The sequence below is a fragment of the Hemicordylus capensis genome, chromosome 4, assembly GCF_027244095.1.
Source record: "Hemicordylus capensis ecotype Gifberg chromosome 4, rHemCap1.1.pri, whole genome shotgun sequence".
Lineage (NCBI taxonomy): Eukaryota > Metazoa > Chordata > Lepidosauria > Squamata > Cordylidae > Hemicordylus > Hemicordylus capensis.
In genome coordinates, this window is record NC_069660.1 from 61004928 (window position 1) to 61021432 (window position 16505).

Sequence of the window (16505 nt, forward strand, 5' to 3'; positions counted from 1 at the left end):
GTAGGTAGAGATGGTGGACGCCGTTCTGCTCATTCACAGCCGGGCTGAACTGGATTGCTCTGTTTTCTGTCGCCAGTTGTCCCTTCCGAACCGGCGGAGACTAAAAAACTGGACTAATTGCTGCTGGTCGCCTTCTGTAGTTTGCGCTATTTGTGTAAAGTGACGTTGTATGGTTTGTTTGTTTTTTAATCTTAATATTGTATGCCATCGTGTGAGTTCTCTCTGAACCGCAGCAGGAGGATACACAATGTTTACACATTTTTAAATCTAATTAAAAAGAGTTTCAATCATGGCTTGAAAAACGAACCCGAATGTCTGCGAATCTATGTTTCATAAGTCTATGGGGAAAGTGGGAGGGGGACGTGTAGGAAGGAGAGCGAGGTCTGGCAGGTATCGCGAGAATAGGGCCGGCGAGAAGTGTCGGGGGCGGATCGAGCCTTCTTGGGAGCACGTGGGCCCGCTGAGTGAGTTTGCTGTGCTGGCCGCCGCCGCTGTTGCAGTCGCCATGGAGGAAGCGAAGCTGAGCCCTGGGCAGCCGCTGGTCGATGGAGACGCCGGGTCCGAGTGGAACATCCCGCCCAACGCGCCCGCCTGCATGGAGCGGCACCTGGACGGGGCCCACTACCGGGCAGGTAACGGCCGGGCATTGCACCTCTTTCGCTTGCTCCTGAATGAGCGCAATCTGAGCGCACCCCGGCGCTGCCTTGGCGTCCGCTTTGGATGCTGGGGCTGCAACGTGGGATGTCGGTGGACTCCGATTGGAGTTCTCTTGCATGAGCCACATGATGACACGGGGAGCCCTGCAATAGGCTTCCTACCGCTTTCTTGACCTGTTGTGTAGTTACTCCCTGGTCCCGAATCAGTTGCAGTGCCCCAGGCCCCCTCCCTCAAGTTTTCTTCGCTCCCCAACCCGCGGTGAAAGCGCGTGCTTCTCTTCGTGTTTCGGGTCTGCATCTTATGGAGAGTTCTTAAGGGTTGCATTCGCTTTATATGGAAATTACTCTTACTGGCATACTTACTAATTTTTTAAAAGTATGAAGACTATACATAGGAGTATGCATTTCCTTTACTTGATTAAATTTTGAGGGCACTGAAAATCGTGGGTACATCATAAGCTCACCAGCGTTACCACACGTTGTGCATGATATCACTGTTGTCATAGGGTATAGGAAGCTGTCATATACTGGCTGAGTCAAACTGTTGGTCCATCCAGTATCGTCTACACAGACTGGCAGCAGCTTCTCCAAAGTTGTAGGTACGAATCTCTCTCAGCCCTATCTTGGAGATGCCAGGGAGGGAACTTGGAACCTTCTGCATGCAAGCATACAGGTGCGCTTCCCAGAGTGGCCCCATCTTCTAAGGGGAATATCTTACGGTGCTCAAACACGTAGAGCCCTTCATTTCTTACGAATGGTGAGAAATTGTTTAAGGGAAAGCGGGGAGGAAGGCTGCTAGCAAGATCCCTCTTCTCTTCCTGAGCAGGCAAATTGCCTGTCCACAGAGTTGCCAGCCTCATGGAGGATCAGGGATTGGAAGCAGTGCCCTGCCACCTGAAACTCCCTCAGTGCACTGTGCGAGTGCACTGTGCATTGTGGGGATTCCCCCAGTGCTGACTGGGTACCATGCAATCTCCCAGTCCTGGCTACAAGCAGCTGGGGTTGGCAGACCAAAAAAAAATGAGGTTAAGAGGGCACTAAATCACTTTGCAGGAGGGCTGTGCAGGTAGGTTTGCTGCTGCAATGGCAGATGCTTGTCTTCCACTGCTTCTCATGAGCAACCAAGAGCGGGATTGACTGTCTTAGCCTGCTCTTGGCTGATCATGAGAACAGCCTCATAGTTTCCCATTCAAATGCAAACCAAGGTTGACCCTGCTTAGCAAAGGGGACAAGTCATACTTGCTACCAGAAGACCATCTACTTCAACAGGCCTTAATTCCATGTCTGAGAGTACTGTTCCTAAAGCTATTCTCAAAATCAGCAGTAAACTCAATTATAGTGATAAAAAATGGTACTGTATCCACATTTGTGTGGTAATTTTGCTTCACCCACTTGCTAAGTAGTAAAGTGTGCTGTCAAGTTGGTGTTGACTCCTGGGGACCACAGAGCCCCCTGGTTGTCTTTGGTAGAATACCTTTGGTTTACCATTGCCACCTCCCGTGCCGTATGAGATGATGTCTTTCAGCATCTTCCTATATCACTGCTGCCCAATATAGGTGTTTCCTATAGTCTGGGAAACATATCAGCGGGGATTTGAACCGGTAACCTCTGGCTTGCTAGGCATGTCATTTCCCACTGTGCCATTAGGTGTTAAGTAATAGACAGCACCCTGATTATAGTCTGGATGAATCCATCTCATTATTGGAACACAGTTCCATAAAGCATAGTAGTTTGGATTTTAGAACACTTCCCATCATAGTTTGATCAAGCCCTTGCTTTGCCCTTTGGTCTTCTCTTAAGGGACAATGTATGGACAGCGAACATATTTCTTTTTCTGCTCAATTTAGTTCATTAATATGCTGTAAATATTTCATTGCAGCCTAATTCTATGCTATGCTGTTTTCCAGATGGTGCCCTGCTCCTGGGAGCATCCAGTTTGAGTGGGCGTTGTTGGGTAGGTTCCATTTGGGTGTTCAAGGATCCTTCAAAAGCGCCGAATGAAGGCTTTTGCTCTGCTGGAGTTCAGACTGAAGCAGGCATAGCAGATCTGAAATGGGTGGCAGATAAAGGCATTTTAGTAGCTTCTGATTCAGGTAAGCATCAGTTAATTCTGTCTCCTGTAATCTCTTAATGTGTAGATAATGGCCACTTTGGTATGTATGTGCTGAGTTTTCCTGTCTTTAAAAGTTGTCAGAGATGGAGAGGCTCTTATTTCAGCAGGAAGCACTTTCCAATGCTTTGGGGCAGCAGTGGAGAAGGCTTTTCATTGAGTAGCCACCAGACGAGCTGGTGGCAACTGCAGACGGACCTCTCCTGATGATCTCAATGGGCGGTGGAGTTCATGACGAAGAAGACAATCTCTTAAATACCCAGGGCCCAAGCAGAATGGGCTTTATAGGTTATAATCAACACCTTGAATTTTGTCCGGAAACATATCGGCAGCCAGTGTAGCTCTTTCATTATGGGAATAATATGTAATCGCATTTCCTCTGTCAATTGCCAATTGGAGATCATCCATCATGCTGACCAAGGCAATCTTCACCCCATTGCCTGCCCAAAAGCCAGTCTGAAATGAGTCTAGATAATCAGTTTGCTCCAAAACTGTCTGGAGCTAGGAGGCCACCACCCTCTCAATTACCTTGCAAAACCACGGAAGGTTGGGGACAGGCTTGTAGTTGCTCAACTCTGAGGGATCCAATGCAGGCTTCTGCAGAAGTGGTCTAATAATTGACTTCCTAAGGCAAGGAGGCATCCTGCCCTCCCTCAGAGAAGCATTTATAATCCCTATCAGGCCTATTAAACAACCCCCCTGCCAGATAGTATAAGCCATGTCGGGCAAGGGTCAAGAGAACAGGTGGTAGGTCGCACCATTCCAATCAGCTTGTCCACTTCCTCAAGAGTCACAAATTGGAACTGATCCAACCTAATCACACAAGAGGAGTCGCTGGACACCTCCGCATCCGACACTGCAGTAATTGTGGAGACTGAGTCTGTAGCAGATCCCACTGCCACAGAGACAAGTCACTTCTGAAACTGAATAGTGTCTTATCTTTGGGATTTACTGCAGTTAAAAAGTAAAGTTCCAGGGCTTTTTTCCTGTGTGCATCTTTGGATCATGGCCTTGCTCTTTGGTAGCAGAGTATGGGGGAAATCCTATGTATTAAGGCCTCAAAAGCATTTATGGGTTTTTTGCACGGCAACCTTTGATAGTCACCCCTGCTAATTGAGCAACTTTTAAAGTGGTGATTCTCTTATATTTAGCAGCTGGTCCTATTGTAGTAATAGTATTGTTTCCCGATTATTGTTGCAATATTAGTGTCTATTGTTTCCTTTCTGAAGCACGATTCGTAACACATCCCCTGCCGCTCGGCGCCACTTCCTGAATCGCTGTGCTCCTCTCGGCTATCTTTGTGTGCCAGCAGTGCTCTCCCCCAGCTAGGAGGAGCACCACGATTCAGGGACTGGTGGTGAGCAGTCGAGGAGCAGGTATACACCTGCTCTTCTCCATTTTAAAGGTGTAGGAGATATGTTACAAATCACGATTTGTGCACATCCCTAGTGTTCAGCTTTCTAAGGGAAGCATAACTTTGGATGCGGAGGAAGGAATACGCGTGTGGAAGTATATAAGAACCATTTTAATGAGCTTTAGAGCAGGGTTTCCTAACCTGTGGTAGTCCAGATGTTGCCAAACTACAACTCCCATCACCCTCAGTCACAATAAAGTGTAGCTAGGGATGATGGGAGTTGTAGTTGAACAACATCTGGAGTACCACAGGTTGGGAAACCTTGCTTTTTTAGAGTATTGATCTTCTGCATGGGTCTGTTATCCTATGTTTTAGCCTGGATATGTTGAAGGCAGCCATAACTAGTGCCTGTTCATAGTATATAAGTAGAACAAATTTTAATAACTGAGCATTGGTTTAGTAAGCTGTGGCTTTTGCTCCTCAGGCTGAGCACATCTCATGCCTGTTACGTTTACAGGTTACTTGAGTAGGCTTCGCATAGCTGATGGAATGCTGCTCTGTTCTTTAAGTTACCAAGCATGACTGTGTAAGCCAGTGGAATCTAGTTGGTGTCTCTGAATTCTTCATCTGTTTAGTTTTGCTGAATCCACTGTGACTTTGTGAAAATCCCTTTGTCTCTGTGTCACTCGGTTACCCCATTTAAACATGGTGGACATCTCAATAAGTCTAAAGAGCATTTGCCTGGGAATCCCAGCATATTTTCTACAGCCTCTACTTGTTTAGAGCAAAGCAGCCTTTGTTCCTAGCTATCAGCTCTTTAAAAACCTCATGCCAGTCTATCTGTGCAAGACTAAATTTGTATTGTAAGCTGCTGTGAAATCTGTGTACATACTTTCAAACAGTGTTGCATCTTTAAGGGGTATCATTTTCTGGGAGACTTTTGATGTATAATAAGAGCAGCTCTTGTTATACATTAAAATATAGATTAAGGGTCCATCTAGTCCAGAATTCGATTTCCAGCAGTGGCTCTTAGCCAGATGCTTCTGGGAAGCCCGCAGCCGGACACTAAGGCAACAAATATATTTGTGTCATGGATGTGATGATGCTAGAACTAGAGAGAGGCGGGAGGCTCATTAGGCTTAACCAAGAAATTAAAATGGTAGAGGGCCACCTCCTTTGTGTGTGCTTGTGCATGCTCTTTTGGATGAATTCATCTGCCACATTTGTTCCCCTTCTTGTCCAGGTGCTCTGGAACTTTGGGAGCTGGATGAGAATGAGACTCTGATAGTGAACAAGTTCTGTAAATACGAGCATGACAATATTGTGACAACACTGAGTGTCTTCACCAATGGCACTCAGGCCGTCAGTGGCAGCAAAGACTTCAGGTAACCTCTTTGTGGTGTTGTGTTTCTGCTTTAATACAAGCTTCTATTCTACTTTTTAACTTTGATCTGGATTTTCTACCTAGTGTGAAGGTCTGGGACATCCCTCAGCAAACAGTACTCAATTCTTACAGAGGTGAGTGTGGAGCTTAATTTGTTTTATTTATTTTACTCCTTTAAAAAAAATCCCATCTGTCCTCCCAAGCTGTCAAGGTGGCATACATTCTCCCCTCCCCTGTTCCACATTTAACCCCACAATCCCTGTGGAAAAGGTGAGTATGAGAGAGCGGGGCTAGCCCAAGGACACCCAGTGAGGGATATGGACCCAAACTGCCTCCAGCCCAAGTACAGCACTCTGTCCACAACATCCCACTGCTTCTGCCTATCTACCTTTCCATGTTGAGTTCTGCATTGTGGTGGGGCTTTAATGATGGGAAAGAAACAGTCCTTGCAGATCTCTGATGTGTCCTCACTGACACATCAGTCTTGGCTGCAGTTCTGTTTTATTATATCCTGAACGTTATTACCCAGCCGACTTTTCTTTTGAACCACCTCACAACTGGAAGAGGAATAAGGACCACATCCCCACCAGGCTGTGCATTGACTTTCTGGGCATGATCAGCCTGCTTGCCCATATGCTCTTGTCCTTCTGCCACATTGAAAGTTTTGGTTGCATGAAAATTTTGCATTACCTTTTATGTGCAGGTTTCTGAATTAAGGGCAGCATCCAGGCGAAGTTAGTTGGGACTAAGTCCCACTGAAATTAATGGGACTTCAGTTAGTCTCACTTATTTCAATGGTGCTTAGTCATGACTAATTTAAGCTGGATTCTGTCCTTGGTGTGCAGGGCTCCTCAAGCATTAATGAATATTACTCTGCTCTGACAGCTAGATGAAATGAAAACAGTAACAGGAAGGCAAGAGATGCAAGGCAATACTTCCATCTTTTCCTATTAAAGATACAGGGTTACTGCAAGCAGTGCTTTGTTCTTGGTATATGGCATTTAATAAAACAATAAAGTTTTGTTTCCCCCTCCTTTCAAATCAGTAGGACTGTACATCTGTGGCTCACACACATGCACACCCTCCAGTTGTTCAAAACATGGATGCAGTGGGCCCAGGTACAGGGAAAATACAAGTGTGCCAGTTAGCCCCCTCTCAGAGTCCCATAGCAACACTCTCTGCTGTTCCCTGGTTCATAACTTGTTTGCTCTAAACTCGGGAAGAGTTTCACTCCATAATTTTGAATATTGGCTGCGCAGCATTCCAGATTATGGGGAGAAACTCTGCCCAGGTTCCAGGGTTGATAAAATAGGTGATTTTTAAAAAAACAAAAAACCCTAGGTCAAAGATATCATCATGAATGTCAATCATAACTTCTAATTACATTCTATGAACATGTTAACAGTATATGGGGATGAGAGATAACAGACCTGTTCTGCAGGTGGTGTACATGCAGTACACACACAGTCAAGCCCTTGCCCCACTCTCTCTAAAGATATTCGGCCCATCCACAAGTGATGTTCAATATTCATATAACGAGTATACAGTACATAGGTACAGTCATTCACATTTATGTTGACCATAGGTATAGCACTACACTTCCTATCTGTACCATTCATTTGAATGGGTTGTATCAAGGTTCACTTTTAAAATGAACACAAGTACAGTCATTCACACAAACATTTACAGATATCTGTACACTTGTACTGCATAATGTCTGAATCTAGCTAAAGAAGGCTGATGAATGAATAGGTGATTTTGAGGGAATCGAGTAGATTTGTGTAATTCTTTGTTATTTCTCTGTGTAAACCAGGCCTGCTCAACTTTGGCCCTCCTGCAGATGTTGGCCTACAACTCCCATAACCCCTGGCTAGTGGCTACTGTGGCTGGGGATTACGGGAGTTGTAGTCCAAAAACAGCTGGGGGGCCTAAGTTGAGCAGGCCTGGTGTAAACTGTCCTGAGCCATTTTTGGAAGGGCAGTATAGGAATCGAATTAATAATAATGATAATTAATCTGAGCAAGATGAAGTCTGGATATAAATGCAAGGGATAGGGGAGGGGAATAGAAAATGAAATCAAAAGTGAACAGAACGTATTCATGCAGTCCTAAGGAAACATTTTTCTGAGAATATCCTCCATTGTAGAAGGGAAACACCTATCATGGCAGCAGGCCGTAAAAGAGACCCTGTTTGGGAATATTTTAATAAAGTTCCTGTACCTGTTGGTAAGAAAGGCACGCGTACAAAATGCAGACAGTGCAACAACAAAATGCAAGGCCTGGTTGCCTGAACGAAACAGCATTATGAGAAGTGTATACTTATTTTTTAAGAATGAAACTTAAATCTATCTCTGATTTTGTATTAAGGTTATATTAAGAATGTACTTTTACTAGGAAATGAGGATTAAATAGAATCTTCTTGACCAGCGATCTAAATTGTGATTTAAGTCATTTAAAATTGACTCCTCCTGTGAGGCAATTTAAATCATGATTTAAATCAAATAGTCCTGCCAGGTTCAGTGCTTGTCTCTCCAGGAAGAGCAAGGAGTGTGTCCCTGGAACACAGTGCCAGAGGCATAGCCTTTCCCTCTCTACCTGGTACACTGTACGAACTTTATGGATGACTGGAAAATGCTATTCTGTCTTACTTTCTGGGGATAATAATCTGAAAAATGTTAAGTACAACTCTGAAACTGACCAGTTTGCCCGATATTGCATTGGTATGCATTCATTGTGTTGCACTGTTCCCTAACATTAATTAGCGTTTTTAGAAATTGAAAACTTTCCACAGGAAAAATATAACTGCAGCAAGTTTTCTGTCCTACATCACTAGATAATTTCCTAAGGCTTCTGGGCCTTTTTATCCTTGTTTTATTGAAATCTCTTGGGATGTTGCTTTGGAAGCCAAATGATCCTAATTGTGTGCCTCGCTTCTCATATCATATGCTAGGCAGCAGTATTATGTTCTTCTCTTTGCACAATATCTTCAGTTTTAGCATCCTCATCCTGCCAGTAGATGAAAGGTCCTTCTCTCATGCGTATGCATTGATGTTTCTACCTACATTGCATCTGGCCTAGGCTCACCTCTTAGACATGTCTATATTAATGTGGTATTTTTTCTTTTTTGTTTTAATTTTGGCTAGCTCATTCCGGTCAAGTGACATGTGTTGCCTCCTGCCCTGGGAAAGATACAGTATTCCTGTCCTGTGCTGAGGTAAACACCCACATTTTGTGTTTGATTCTTTGTGAGTAGATTGTTAACCTCAACAAAAGGCAGGGACCTTTGAAAGCTAACATTATCAGTATAAGTGCAGATGTCATACAGTTTCATAAGAGGAAAGAGAACCCTGACAAAACTGGGAGAGGTACTCTTTAGGATCAAGAGAATGGTTCCTGGTGACCAGTTGTGGTGGTGGCTTTGCTTTTCAAAATATTTTAATACTATTAAACTTGTTTTGTTCTAGGATAGCAGGATTTTACTTTGGGATACCAGAACCCCAAAACCAGCAACTCGGATTGGTATGTCTCTTGGTGTCAACTTATTTCTATGTGTTTCCTTTGGAAGACGTTGCTTCTGTGTTCTTCCTTTTTGTCTCTTCTGGCTTTGGAAGAATAAATTTGTTCTCAAAGTGTGTGTTGCCCACCAGAAATTCCACATTGAATAATAGGAAGCCCCTTAACCTATAGCAGGGATGCACAGCTTCGGTCCTCCAGCTGTTTTTGGATTACATCCCCCATAATCCCCAGCCACAGTGGCCAGTAGACCGGAATTATGGAAGCTGTTGTTCAACATCTTGTATCTGTTCTGTTTCCAGCTAGAGCTGTCATGTATTTAGTCTGATGATCAAATTAGGAATACTGTTGCCTCAATCAAAACTATTACTTCTAAACTTGCATTTTGGGAATCTGGAGCATATTAAGATCCAATGCAGGTATTTCTTATATCCAGTTACTGATCAGGAGCCTTCTGTAAGTTTGTGTGCTCCTTCCCTCCCTTTCTCATGTAAATCCCATCCTCCCTTCATCTGAAAGTCCTACAGTCCTTCCATTTAGATTGACACTAACTCAGGTTAAAGCTGACCATGACTGCCAGCTAACAGTTTTTCAATCACTTGAGGCAGCTGGCTTCATTTTAATTCCGAAGTTTGGTGAACAAGCCCAATTCCACAACTCAGATTCTCAGTCTTTGGCAAGGCAGGTTTTTTTAAATCTTTCGGAGGGTTGCTACATATAAAGTTTCCCAGTACATTCTAAATTCTGCAGCAAACCTTTCTTTCTTTCTTTTGCTTTTTGGTAAAAAAGTCAGTTTGATTTCAGCAAATCAAAGGAACCTAAGTAACCCTAGCCCAGCACAATAATCTTCTGTTCTCCTCCTCCTGCTTCCCTTCCTCTCTTGAGACTTTGACTAACTAAAATGTAAGATTAAATCCCTTTTAATATTCAGCAGCACATTTTAAATAAGTTATCTGCCAAGTGTTTGTTAGCAGGCCTTCTGAAAATGTCTTTGTATAGGGCAAAGAATTCCAATCACTGCTAGAACTAGATGAACTAAATTTGGAACAGTCTCTCTAGCTTCCAAGGCTGAAAATACTGCAGAACTCTATACAGTGCAAGCTGTGGTATGTGTTCATTTTTTGGTGTTTAAGAAATAAAAACACTAGGCAAGATCAGCTGCACTGCAGAAAAAAATAGGAAGATCTTTGAAACTGACAGTAGTTCTTTTTTTCTTTCCCCCTCTCCCCCCCCCCCTCTCACAGCCTGCAGTGCCTCTAGTAACATTCCTACCTCACTGGTGTGGCATCCACATCGAAATGACACTTTTGTACTGGGTAAGGACTATTTCTTCTTATCCACGCATTGCAGTCAAATGCCATTTCTCTCCCAGTTGACTGAGCAATAATGCTGTTCTCCATTGTCTTTTTTTGAAGGTGATGAAAATGGATCAGTTGTCCTTGTGGACACTAAGAACCCAGACTCTGCTGTCAGCTCAGCTGTGCACTCCCGAAGTATCACAGGATTTGCTTTTTCTGCACATAGGTATGCTCTGCAGTCTCAGTGGGAGTCAGTCTGTTCGTGGCTGTGCACTTGAATGACACAGAACAACATTTGAATAGAGAGTGTCTTTCCTGATGGAGTTATTAGAAGCACATGGGTTGAGTATCCAAATCTAGGCCTTCTTTTTCCAAGTTCAGCCATTTTAATGGTGTGTGGAAGCAGGGCTGTCCCTGCGGGTTGGCATTGTCAGGTAGCTGCTGAGGGCCCACTGCTGATCTTGCAGGCGACCCAGAGATACAGTCTTCAGGTGGTGGCGGTGGTAGATTAACTCTCTTGGAATGCTCTGTTGTTGCCACTTTTCTCCCATCCTATTTGCTAAGGTAAGCCCTACACCAAACCTGGGCAGGGGGCGGGGGCGATAAAAGCTGAAGCCAGCCATGTTTAGAAGGCTCTTGTTCCTTGGTAGACTAAGGTATACGTTTGTTTTAAAGATCTAGCTGACGTCGATTCTCTGTAGAAAACATCTAAATTATTTGCCATGCAAATAGTGTTTTGCACTGAGATTGGTTGATGCAGAAAAATCAGTTAGCATTTCTTGCAACTTCAGTGGGATTGATCAAGTTCCTAAGACACTCCCCAAACACTCAGGCTTTCACCTGAAATCATGGTGATTAATTATCTGATTGTTCCAGGTAATGTATTTTTGGTTTTCCATTTAAAATACTTTGTTTTGTTGTTTTACCAAAGTGATTGTGATAGGTGGGATGTGTCAGGGAGGCTAAACGCACAAGCATACAGAACTAGTTGAGCACTTGACGTTTGCTCAGATTTGAGTTACATGGTGATTGTACCAGCTCAGATTTTACCAATACTCTACACTGCAGTTACAATTTCAGGCAATAGTAACGTAGCTAGATGATCTCTGCTCCTTCTCTCAAACAGCTTCTGTTCCCTAAAACTGCCTATTGCCCTTGCTGCCTCTTATGCCTGGAACTCACTCCCAGAATACCTATATGATACCTCTTCTCTCATTCTATAAATCCTTTGGCTTTAGTCCTCCCTGCAACTGAGGTGAAAGCCGAGTGTGGGTAATTACATTTTTGCAAAATCCACTGTTTCATTTTGTTCTGCATTCTTCCCCCAGCTTGCCAAAATTTGGATTGTAAGTCTCTTTGCAGAGAGATCAAACTCACTTGCTTACTTTTTTTTTTTTTTTTGCATGAGAGTATATTGCTATTCTTTTGTTGTCTTTCCTAAATTTTTTTTTTTTTAAAGAAACAGGATTGGGGGGAAACGCCTTGTTTTTGAGACCTGTTTGAAGCTAAATAAGCCAACTTTGCGTATATTAACACAAGCTCTTTTCACTTCTAGTTCACCACTTTTGGCTTCCATCAGTGAAGACTGCTCAGTTGTTGTTCTTGACTCCACCTTTTCAGAAGTGTGAGTACAAAAGAGTTGCATCTTTTTCCATCCAGCTTTTTTTCTGGGTTCAGTTAGGGTTCCAGCAAGCTGGCTGCCATCTTGGCATACTTACTGTGGGAGCTGCATAAGCTTAGACAAATCCAAAATTTATCTACTTATGGTCTGTTCCATAATTCTATTCATGGTGAATAAATTCTCCAGCTGAATTTGCTCCATTGCAATATCCAGAACTAGCGAAGCATCTCTCTTAGTGGCCAGTGAGGTGCAGGGGAGGATGGCCCTCCCTCGCCCTGAAGCCTCTCATCAAACCCGCCACCCTGATCAAGGGGAAGAGCAAGTCTTGCCATGGTGAACTAATGGCAGTGGCAGCTTGGATGAGTCGAGGTGAGGTAACTTACTCCTGCCCTACAGTCACACAAAAAAGGAGTGGGAATTAGTCCGGTTTGCAACTGAAATAAAAGACGATGAGGCAAGGATAGGGATTTACACATCATCTACCCTACAAACTCACTTCTGTTCGGTGTTAGGGGCTACATGGGGGAAGGCAATCTGTCTGGTCCTCGAATGTTCACTTTCTTGGCTGCTAATCACACTGTAGCCAGGAAAAGAGGGAAACAAAGGGCTAAAGGCCCTTGCAGCTGGGGATGGTGGGAGTTGCAGTCAACAACATCAGGGAATCTCTGTTACAGGGAGCCCTGGTTACTGATATTGATGGTCTTCCAGGAAAGAGGAGATAAGTTCTAGCCGTTACAGCATTTTTAGAACATTATTTGAATCTATAAGCTCCACTCTGTAGGGAAGTGCATGAACCTGTTCGCAGGCCCTTTTACAGGCCTCCAGTTTGAAGTTCGAAGGCGGGGGGGGGGCGTCTTTCTTTAAGGGCGGGAGAGAGTGCACTTACCCCCAGGCTCGGCCTGGCTCACCGAGCAGTAGGGCATTTTCGCAGTGCACCCTCGCCTGGTGCGCCCTGCTGTGCTCGTTGGGCTCTCCCCGCGCCAGCTGCCCGTCTCCCCTTTCCCCCTCTCCCTGTCCGGAGAGCCCCACCTCCTCTCCTTCCAATTGGTCGTGAGAAGTAGGCTCAGACTGCCCTTAGGGTGACAGGGCATATTCCCGGTGTGCCCCACCCCTGCACCCCAACCCCCACCCTTAATTACCCCTTCTGCTCAAAACCTGGCCCCTCCCCGCATACATTCCACCACCCTCTTAAGTGCCCTCAGTCCGGCCCTGCTTACCCCTTCCCCCACTTTCCCCCCGCCAGCACTCCATGTCGGTAAAAGCCTTCAGGGCGGCAGTGTACCTCGCTGCCACCCCTTCCCCCTCTTCGGCCGGCCGGATGTACTGTGCGTGCGCATGTTGCGTGCCTGTCTGACATGTGCACGCATGCCTGGTACATCAGGCCACTTCCAGCTGGAGAGGGGGAAGGGGCGGCAGCAAGGTACATTGCTGCCCTGAAGGCTTTTACCGACACAGAGCGCTGGCGAGGGAAAGTGGGGGAAGGGATAGGTGCACCCTCCCCCGCCCTTACAGTGAGATCCCTGCATCCCCTTGAGCTGGTCCCGTGCACATCCCTACCACTCTGTAGAAGGATTTCAGTGCAGTTATCTTCCGTTTCTAGTCGTGTGTGGGTAATCTTAATACTTAGGTGAGGCTGTTTGTTATTATAATGACTATAACACTGTTTTCCTCAAATAATAGCACCATGTTTCATGTCTTTACCAGTTTCAGAAACCGTTCTCATCGAGACTTTGTGAAAGGCTTATCGTGGTCACCCTCAAACAAAGGCTCACTGACAACTGTTGGATGGGACCATCAAGTTCTACATCACACAGTCCCGACTCAGAACAACCATCCTTCGGGGAAAAACAACAACATAACTGCATAGATTTTATGGTCCTTGTTGGGTCCCTCTCCCTGGAATATCATCTTTTGGTCAAATCCTATGGTTACACGTGGTCCTTTGCAGCCACAAAGAAAGGTCCTGTAGCAAGTTCATGTTAGGTGAGCACTAGCCTCACACCAGTCAATCAGGAACTGCCGATAGTAAAATGTTATTGTGGGGAACAAAGGAATTTTCCTTTGAAGGACTGCTGGAAAAAAGAGGTTAGAAATTGCAAATGATAGAAAATTTGGTGTCACTCTTTTTTGTTTCATTGTACTTTTTAGAACCTCCAAAGTACCTGTGTGTGACTGTATTGGTTTTCTTTAATAGAGCTTGCAGTAGTTTTGTGGCAGCCTGCCTTAACTGCCAGCCTTTGAATAAGGATTAGAGATATGACTGAAAAGACTATGAAGTACTCCTGTCAAAAGAATGGGGATGCTTAGTTTAGCTTGAGAGGACTTGGCTAGGCTTACTAATGCCAGCCTCTGACTTGGTCTCATCTGTGCTAAAGGCATCTCAATTTGGGCCCCAACTTAAGGAAGCAATGCATTGTGATACAGAATAGCCTTTCCCCCCTGTGAAGTAGTGTGTATAAGAATGGACATAAAAGCACCCACAGTTTTCAGCCAAAAAATGTGTTCCAGAGATGTAAGCCTTTCTAGTGTATGCTAGAATGTATTTCTGAAGGTTTGATGTGTTTCTGAAGGTTTGGATTTCATGTATCGTGATCAAGGAAGCATTTCCTGTGTAGAAGAATCAGTCTCAGCCCATGTAATGTTCCTCTGTGTTCTTTGTTCTCTATTTCTGTCATGGAATGCTAAATGGCCATATTTCTCCACTCTCCCAACAAAAAAAATGTTTAACCAGTTCTGTATGCTCATAGGTTCTTACTCTTGAAGGGAAACAAAGAAGGCAAAGGCTTACAAACCTTTAGGTTAGCTTTTTAAATCTTGGTTCAGGTAAAACATTGCTTTGAATCTGTGTTGTGCCATATACATATGCCGTATGTCAGGCATTATCAGAATGGTTTCCACAATGACGGGAATGAACTTCTACAGAATTCCTTCCTGTCATGGAACTCTCTCAGAGTTTTGAAATGGATTCTCCCCAAAGACTACCTTCTCCCTGTGTTCTTCCTTTACGTGGGCCTCAGGTGGGTGCAGGAGATAGCAGATGCAATGTCCTCTTTGCTTCCCGCAGAGTACGGGAGCCAGCCAACTTTCCGCTTGCCTCTCTCTGTGGCTTCTATTTTAAAATGTACCACCATTTGTCTTTAAGCTCCGTGTAGGCCCCTAACCAGCGCAGGGGATTGTGGAATCATAATTCCATTAAGATTAAGATATACATTAAAAGAGCTTTGCTTCCCACAGTTCCCTGCACTCGTTTGGGATCTGCAAGAAGCTTGGGAGTGAGAGGGGAAGGTAACTTTTTAAAGTAGAGCCCATGGCAAGTGGCAAGTTGACTGGCTCCAGTGCGTGTGTGTGTGTGTGTGTGTGTGTGTGTGTGTGTGTGTGTGTGTGTGTGTGTAGAGGACATCACACCTGCTGTCTCCTGAACCCATCCAGTTCCCATGTAAGGGTGTGGTGAGGGGTTCTATTAAATGTCAGAAAGTGATGCAGTCTGACCAAACCCGATAGCTTGGGTGGGTTCTTGTTGGTCCCTCCCAGCAGTTTTCCTGTTGGATAAGATCAAGTCTGACAATTTTGAACCTACACAATTGCTTTTGTTTAGGCTGTAAGCACTTCCAAAAAAAATATGTAAAGAATGGCCGGGGGGCGGGGGGGCAGTCAGAATGTCCTGTGGTTCCTCAAACCCTACCAGAACCTTGTGTAAACTCAGTGTAAGGTTTTGTATTCACTGGTCCATTAAGTTAGACTAGATATAGTGAGGCTAATAGGAAGTCACTCTTCCTCCCCAATATGTGGTAATCAATCCTTCAAAATGAAAAGGAATCTGACATCTTTGGGTTTTTCAGATCTTTTGTGTGAAATCCAACTGTTGTGGTGCCCACATCTGATTTTTAGGCAGGCTAACTTGCTATTGTGTATTTTACTTTTATTCACTGTATTTACACCTGAGTTCCTTGGTGGAGTAGAAGGTTAGAATAGGCATGCTGATGTCTGACATTGCGGTTTTGTCCGTGGAATGCTAAGTAGAAGAACTGATGGGGTGGGGTGTCTTTTGTTTTTTGTTCTGCTGTGAACTTCTGAGCAAAGGAAGGCAAACTTTGTGCTTATTTGATGTTGGCAACAAGAACTGATCCATGATCTCTATGACACATGAAGTGAATGGAGATGACCACCCACAAAAGGGAAGACTTTTTAAAATAAATCCCTTTTTTGTTTTTAAATGGCTGTACAAGACTCTCTTTAATAGACCTCACTTTGTTTCATTCAGTGTCTTGGTTATGCTGCTTGCTTCAAACCCTGTTTTAAATGAAACTGCAGATTGTGCCACTTTGCAGGCTTGCAGTGATTATATTTAAAGTGTTCAGTCTCTTACCTGTGTGCAGCTCGCCAAAAACTTTGTCATTTCACAATGACATGGGTTAATCCGAACAATTTTCAGTGCCCTAGATGGTTTAGGACCTGATTCAGCATATTTGACAATTAGCAAAAAAAACTTAGTGCATCATGCTAATTTTAAATGCTGCACTATAAATATCTCAAATTTGCCTTAAATTTTCAAGCAAGTTCAAAGTTTTAC

At 44.3% G+C, this 16505-nt stretch overlaps 1 protein-coding gene across 1 annotated transcript; it reads left to right on the forward strand.

The window, feature by feature from the left end:
- Positions 1–325: 325 nt before the first annotated feature.
- WDR77 (WD repeat domain 77) lies at positions 326–16149 on the forward strand. The gene is made up of 10 exons (XM_053250692.1): positions 326–632; positions 2564–2749; positions 5364–5505; positions 5589–5638; positions 8647–8717; positions 8968–9022; positions 10261–10332; positions 10432–10540; positions 11870–11938; positions 13640–16149. Exons 1-10 carry the CDS (start codon positions 326–328, stop codon positions 13800–13802), a joined length of 1224 nt encoding a protein of 407 aa, XP_053106667.1. The 3' UTR covers positions 13803–16149.
- The last annotated feature ends 356 nt before the right edge of the window (positions 16150–16505 follow it).